Raw genomic sequence first — 7700 nt, forward strand, 5'->3', positions numbered from 1 at the left:
CTGCACTCCCTGCCCCTGCTCCTCCAGCCAGGCCCACCGCTCTGGCCCTTTGAATGGGAGAGAAGCCACCCAAGCAATGGGACAAGACTGGTTCGTAAGGGCCCTCCGGCTATGTGGCCTCCCTCTACTCACCCCACCCCATCGGCCAGCATCCAGGGCCAGCAGGGTCCAAGCCGCAGTGCAGGAGGGGAGGAAGGCTGTGAATCCAACACCCCCAAGCGTTTGGCTGACCTCTGTGGCTAAGGGTTCCTCAACCTGGTTCAGAGAAGTCACCCTGCTGTGCTCAGTGGTAGGGGCCAACAGGAGAAGACAGAGTCTCTGCCCTCAGGGAACTCAGTCAGGGAGCCCAGGCTAAGCAGAGAACATACACATGATCTGAAGCCCAGTCCTCCGAGCTCGGCTCTGGGCTGGGCACCAGCAGCATCAGCATCACCTGGGCCCGTATCAGAAATGCAGAATCTCAGACCCCGCCCTTAATTCCGACCTGATGAGTCAGAACCTGTAGTTTCACAGGATCCCCAGGCGAGTTGGATGACATGACAATGTGAGAAGCACTGCATTTGAACAAACCCACAGCTCCATCCAAATGCCCTGAGGTTGTCAGGCCGGGGACAGATGGATGATGGTGGGTGGCGGTGTGGCCCGAGAAGGCATCCCAGAAGACCCAGGGGCCCGAAAGCAGGGGAGAGGAGGGCAGATGGACAGGCAGACAGACAGGCAGACAGCCCAGCGCTGTGGGAGGCAGGCCACCTGACAGCCCAAAGCCTCACAGCTCACAGCAGCTAAGGGAACAAACAGGGGCAGGGCTGGGCAGGGGAGCAGACCCCAGCCTCGTCACGTAGCAGTCACACCACGGGGAACTGAAGCCTTGCCACGGGGAAAACCTGGAGCCCTGGCTCCCCGCCCCGGTGACACAAGGGGCCCGGCCCCATGGGGCTTCTGCGCACCCTGCATCCCGGGAGCTCTTGGGCCCTGAGCTGGGTGCTGGCCTTTGCCCCCAGCCCAGTCTTGTCAGGATGAACATGTCCTCATGACTGGAGAATCCTGCTGCCCCCTGTGCCAGCTAACAGCACTGCCTGGGCAGCTCACCTTGGAATTCCTCTCTGCACCAAGGCGCCCTTCCCCCTCCCCTGGCACCGCAAGGCCTGCAGCTCCTTTAGGGCCTGGCTTTCTACACTACAACAGATAAGAGTGAGTGCCCATATTCCTGAGAGCAGAAGGAGCATTCTTGGGCAATGGCCTCCAGGAAGCCCCCCCTCCCACCAACCCAGAGCCGGGCTGCTCCCTCCTTCCTCCTCACCACCTCCTATGCAAACAGTCCGGCCTCTGGTTGAAGGGGAGAAGCTGGGTGTAGGACTGAGGAAACAGAAAAGTAGTGCCCAGACTGCCTCCTTCTGCATCTGACTCTGCTCCATTTTCGTGCCCATCCTGCCAGCAAAGGGAGGCCCCGGCCTCAGGTTACAGACGGCCCCAGGGAGCCCGAGCTCCAAGAGGCTAGCACCTGCCCCTGCCAGGCCAGGCACTCTTTGCTGGGATGGTCTAGATAGAGTGGGGTTCACAACCTAGATGGTCTTCAACTTAAGAGAGTCCACAGACCCCAGAAATTGAGTGTCCTGTTGTGTCTGGATATACGTGCCTCTTTATCGATAGACACTCTATAGTTTCCTGCAAGTTCTCACTTAGGTCCCTGACACAGGTTCAGAACCATTGGCCTGAGCCAAGGACAGAGACCCATGTGGTCCACCCAGGACTACGGGAAGGAGGCAGTGAGAGTGGGGGCGGGGCGTGGCTCCCAGCAGCATCATGATCTCTGACAGTGTACTGGAGCTGCTTACCTCCACAGGGTGACCACAGGTGTACAGGTCTGACGTGAGCAACAGGATTCCCATTGTCCTAGATGGGAAAACTGAGGCTCAGAGAAAGCTCATAAGCCGAGCAGATAGGGCTGGGCAAGTGATGTGACGGGGGCAATGGCAGTGCCGGGGGCCCGCATCAGAAGTCAGGGTGAGGTCACCCTTGGGACTTATCAGACCCCTGGTCCAGGTTCCATGGTTTCAGAGTCCAGCGGTTTCTGTCCCAAGGAAAAGACCCTTTAGGGCACTTCTTCCCTTCCCTTCTTCACAGCTTCAAAAGGCTCAGGCTAGGAGACGGAAGAGCAGAGGGATGAGAAGGACCAAGCTTCTGTCTGCCTCCACTTTCAGGGCCAAGCTAGAGTTTGGGGCACAGGAGTGCCCCATCACTGACATCCCACGTGGGGATTTCCCTGCCAGCCCCCAGGTCTGCCCACACAGCTCCAAGACACCTGCTCAGACAGACACCGAGGCATACACACATCCAGGCAGAGCCCCTGAGCCTGACACTTGAAAGCCTGACAGGCTTCTGGGAACAAAACCAGGTACATTTCACTCGGATCCCCACTCCTTTCCTCTCTCTTTGGAAAAACACTATGTTTTATTTGTTCCGGGTTCCTGCTGCCCAGCTGGGCTCCCAAGACATGGCTCATGTGGAAGAAAGGACCCACCCAGGACCCAAGAGCTCAAGCAGCCTTGGGCAGGAGCCCAGGGAGCACTGCCCTGAGGGGCTGGCTGTGTGTCCTGGTCTCTTCCCTTACCAAACCTTAATATAAATTTTAAAAGGCAACTGGGAAGTGGGAGGTTCGGGTGGGGGGCGGGGGCAGACAAGCCTGTAGAGCCCGGAGGAGCCATGCGATAGCTGGGGCCATGGTGAGGAGAAGGGCAAGCAGCCCAGAAAAGCCTCTCATTAGCCATGGCTGCAGGTCCCTCGGAGTGGAGTCCACTCAGCCCTCAGAAAAGGCACCCAGGGCGCCTGGGTGGCTCAGTTGGTTAAGCGACTGCCTTCGGCTCAGGTCATGATCCTGGAGTCCCGGGATCGAGTCCCGCATCGGGCTCCCTGCTCAGCAGGGAGTCTGCTTCTCCCTCTGACTCTCTTCCCTCTCGTGCTCTCTCTCTATCTCATTCTCTCTCTCAAATAAATAAATAAAATCTATAAAAAAAAATAAAAAAATAAAAAAAATAAAAAAAAATAAAAAGAAAAGGCACCCAACCTTCCCCCCGCAGGAACAGGAGATGCCAGAAGCAGCCCATGACAGTGAGCCCTGAACTCCAAACTGCAAAATCAATCTATCATGGTTTGCTGGAGATTCTTTATTAAACCAATTCTGCTGGATCAATGCTTCCTGCCCGTCGAAATGATGAATAAATCCTCAACTGGCCTGAGCAATGCTTGCAGAAGCTCTTCTGAGGCTGAGCTGGGCAGTGGGGAAGGGCTCCATGCAGAGGCCCATTGGCCAGTGGCTGAAACTCAGCTTCGGGTGTTGGTGGGGGTGAGGCCAGTTTGAGTAGTGGGTTTCCTAAGCTTAGAAACTCAGCCAGGCCCTTGCCTCTTTGACCTTGTGCAGATGAGACCAGCTGTTTTGGCCTAGAGGGATGACCACTGCCCCTCCAGACACACACAGATGGTCTTTCTTGGATTTCTTTTCTTACACTCCACCCAGCCCCAGAGATGTGTGCTTCCAGCCACCTGTCTCTGCAGCTTGTGGTACAAACACAGATTCAAAGCCCAGTCTGACCCTTATCCTGCTGCCCATTTATCAATCCTATCAATCCCCCCTCTCGATCCCCGCCCCCCACCCCCACCCCCACCCCCCGCCATGTCCCGGCAGCCTGCAGTTAGTGAGAGAGTCTGCAGCAGGGGGACTGCAGACAGACATGCCAAGACGGGCAGAGGAAGATGGGCAGAGGAAGATCAGGAAGGCGGCGCGCGGGGGGGGGGGGGGGGGTTCCCATTTATGCAATCAACCCAGTCCGAACCCTTCACCATCCAGGGTAAGGGGAGACTGGGAAGGCAAGGCCCAGTTCCCAGAAGGTGCTCAATCAAAGCCTGTTGTCTGTGGAGGCCCAGCATGCTTGGGGTTGGCCCCTCGCACCCCCCACATCCCACGCAATGGGGTTGGCGAGGAGAACCCTGACCAGAGGCTTTCCGACAATGAAGACAGCGGGGAGACGAGCAAGGGAAGGGAGGGCCCCTCAACGCTCTCAAGCGGTGGATACTGGTACAGCCTACCTGCTACCACCTCTAGGGAGTTCCGAGGGAGGAGGAGAAACCCAGGACACCCAGAGGGTGCAGGAGTTACAACTCCTGCCCATTCCTTCCTAGTTCAGGCTGGGAGCCTTAGGTCCTAACACTGACCGGAGCGGAGGAACCTGGTCCTGGGGAGCAGCCACGGTTCCTGATGGGAGGGTCGCACATTTGCTCACACAACTTGCAGACTATGCTTGTCTGTTTAGCCTGTGGCTTCCCACACTCTCTGGAATGGGAACCCTCGATATTAGGGTTACGAAGAGCAGTCCCTCGGAAAAAGGAAAGGTGGGGTGGGGGGGCTCTTGTCACCACTATTTTAAGCCATCGAGTGTTGCCTGACTGGTCACTCCCAGCACGAGAAATCTCTCTCATTGGATGGAAAATGGCTTTGCTCTCATTACAAACCTAGCTTCCCTGGAGTTTGCAAAGAGGGCTCTGGGTTGGCAAAATGCTCATTTATATTGGCAGGCTAGCAGGGTAGGCAGGGAAAGGAGCTAAATAGGGGGCAGGGCTGAGAGAGAGAGAGAGAGGGAGGGAGATGGAGAATGAATGAGACCTAGCTTTAGAGAGTGAATGTTTTTCAGACCCTCACTTCAGTTCTGTGTATCAGAAAAACTCAGGGGGGTGCTGAGGGGCCCCAAGACCTTGACTGGGATGGGGGGCATCCCTTATTTCAACTTCAGAGGCAATCACCGATCTCCTGTTTTGCAGATACCCCCACAGGCCCCGAGTGGTATCTGCTCCTCAGTGGCATCTGACTCAAGTGATGGGGGAGGGGGCAGGGTCCCTCTCCCCGACCGGCAGTCACACCATTTGTTTGCTGACCCGTGACTGACCCGGGAGAGTCCTAGTAGCTACTGGAGCTTGGGTCTCTGGGGTGAGAATGGGGCACTGGATAAGCCTGGGGTCACAGGACAGCCGCTCATCAGTCAGGACACCAGGCATCTTCCCTGACCACTGTGAGCAAGGTCATCCTATCCTGCTGGTCTGGGTACCAGGTGCCCAGGGTGCCTGCCCCGGGCCCCCCAACTTGCCATGAGGGTCTGGACCCAGGGATAAGGTGGGCATGGAGGACTTTTACCCTGGACCTCAGTCCTCCGGGGGCCCAGATCTCCCTCCCCAGCTGCAGCTTCCCAGGGCACCAGGAGATGCTAATGCTTGGGGTCAGTGCCCAAGGAGCGGGCACCTCTGCCAAGAGGTCTGTCTCCCTTCATGGCCCTGCTCGTGAGGCGGAATGACCTGGAACTGCCTCTAGGATGGCCACCCTGACTCTGCAGCCCAGCACAGGGAGGTGGGATGTGTGGCTTAAAGTGGCAGAGCCTACTCCTGGCTGCCTGCAGGGCTAGGCCAGGCTCAGAACACCTTTTCAGCCGGCCTCTAATGTGGCCCAGATCCCAAGAGGGCGAGGACTGGAGCCTGGAACAGAGAAGAAAGTTCCCAGCGCGGTGCAGGAGGAGGTCTGGGGGTGTCTTGGTTCCTAGAGGCGCCCCACTTCTCTCGGAGCTCCCCGCGCGAGGAAGGAAAGTTAACTCCGGCTGAGAGGTAGGGCTGAGAGAGGAAGCATGCCTGCGACCCCTCAGGGAACCCAGAGGATCCCGTCGGCCTCCCTACCTGAAGTCGCTGTAGGGGTGGATAATCCAAAATCCGGCCGACTTCACCCTCTCCTGCTCGCGCTCCACGGCTTTCTGGCTGCCAAACATCCTCAGGGAGAATTTGTTGACCCCGGGCTGGAGCATTGCTCCGAACTGGCGCTGCATGAAGCCGGCCTGGCCCAGGCGCACCTCGGCCTCGGGGAGGATCTGGTCGCCGGCGGCCGCGCCTCCCTCCACTTTGATAGCGGTGTCCACCGAGGGCTGCTCGCAGGAGACGGAGGCCGGCTGCGGCGGCTGCTGGGGCGGCGGCGGCGAGGCTGCGGGCTGAGCCGAGGCGCCGGGGCGCTCTGGCTCGGCCGCCAGGCCCGGGGGCGTCCTGTCCTCTCCGGGGGACGCGTCGCCCTCGGCGATGAGCCGCCGCTCCTCCGCGGAGTCATGCAGGTGCCCGTGACTGCTGCCGCCCCCCGCTCCGGCGCCGCCGCCGCCGCCCCGGCTGCCCAGCGAGGCCAGGCTCCCGCGGAAGCGCCTGCAGTCGCCGTTGGTGCTGGACTTGCCCGCGCCGCGGGCCGGCCCCTCGCCGTCCGCCGCCCCGAGGGCCGCGCCCCGGGGCTCCGTGCCGCCCGCGGCCGCCGAGGGTGAGGGCGAGGGCAGCGGCCGCAGCCGGATGCTCCTGCGGCTGGGGTCCTGGCGGCCCCCAGCCCCCTCCTCCTCGGCGTCCTCTTCCTCGTCCATGATCCACGCCTTGGCCCCCACCTGCTGCGGAAGGCTGTAGAGACGCTTGCGCATGGACGGCGGCAGCTTGTCCATGGCGCCAGGGGCCGAAGCCCGGCCGGGGCAGGGGCGCGGGTGCGGCACCGCCGACCCGCTCCAGGTCCGCCCGCCGGTCACTCCGCCCGCGGGGACGCGTCCTTCGCCGCCGGCTCCGGGTCGCCTCAGGCGCCCATGCTTGGGCAGGCTAGGTGCCGCGGGGAGGCTCCCAGTCCGGCTCCGGGTCCCCGGGCTCGCCGCGCTGCGCCTCCTCCCGGGCCAGGCTGGGCGCGGGGACCCCGCGCTCCCTCCCTCTCTCCCTCCCGCGTTCGGGGGCGCGGCGCGCGGCCCGGCTCCAGGCGCCCCGCCCCCGCGGGGAACAATGGGCGCGGGTAGAAGCGGCGCTGCGGCCGCGGAGCTCGGAGAACCGCTCTGGAGCGCAAAGCGCACGACCCGCGCGCCTCCCGGGCGTGCGTCCCGCGGGCCGGCGGGCTGTCAGTCTGTCCCGCCGCCTCGGCTTTGTGGCCAGCCACTCGCGAGCTCGCCTCGCCTCCTCTGGCCAAGCCCGGCCGGCCGGTCCCGGGGCTCCCGCCGCAGGCGAGCGGAGCCCAGCGGCCCGCCGGGCTTACATCAGCGGCCGCCTCCCCCGGAGCGCCCTCCGGCAGCGCTCGGCTCCCGCGCCCCGGAATATTCATGAAGCCGCCGCAGCTCGCGGGTTGCCATAGGAGCGGCTCCCGCAGCCGGGCCTGCCTACCTGGGCTTCTTAAAGGAGCAGCCGCGCGCGGGCCGGGGACCGGGAGGGGGGAGGGGGGAGGGGGGCGGGGGGCGGGCCCCACCAGGGCGCAGGGTGGACCCTCGCCAGACCTTAGCGGCTGGGGGGAGAGGCGTCCTTAATCCTACACCCTCAAATACCTTTCCTTGGCCAAGGCTGGGAGTGCGCCCCAAGTCTAGGATTCCAGCTTGGGCTGCGAATTTCCACCCCAAGACTGGGCGGGGGGAAAGGGGCGGGGGACGGGGTTTCCCGATCTCTCCTCCGAGCTCTAGGTTCGCCTTTCCGCGGCGGTTTAGCTTCTCAGCCGAGTCTCCGACCCACCTCTAGGGAGGCGGGCGGGTCGTCTGGATGCGGAGCCCCAGGCCTTTCCGCCAGGCGCCTGGAGAAGGGGTTTCCAGGAAATGCGCTGCCTCTGGCCTGCTCCCGGGGTTTTCCTGTGACACGGGCGGGGGGCGAACCCCCGCCGGTCTTTCCCCTGCGGAGCCTCG

The 7700-nt window shown here is 62.0% G+C and overlaps 1 protein-coding gene across 1 annotated transcript in view; it reads right to left on the minus strand.

The window, feature by feature from the left end:
- Window positions 1–6729, minus strand: part of HCN4 (hyperpolarization activated cyclic nucleotide gated potassium channel 4) — a 42036-nt gene extending 35307 nt beyond the window's left edge. The window contains exon 1 of the mRNA XM_027572906.2: window positions 5713–6729. Within this exon, the coding sequence (XP_027428707.2) occupies window positions 5713–6500 (788 nt within the window). The 5' untranslated portion in view covers window positions 6501–6729. The remainder of the gene's footprint in view (window positions 1–5712) is intronic.
- Window positions 6730–7700: the final 971 nt, after the last annotated feature.

The sequence above is a fragment of the Zalophus californianus genome, chromosome 6 (genome assembly GCF_009762305.2).
Source record: "Zalophus californianus isolate mZalCal1 chromosome 6, mZalCal1.pri.v2, whole genome shotgun sequence".
NCBI lineage: Eukaryota > Metazoa > Chordata > Mammalia > Carnivora > Otariidae > Zalophus > Zalophus californianus.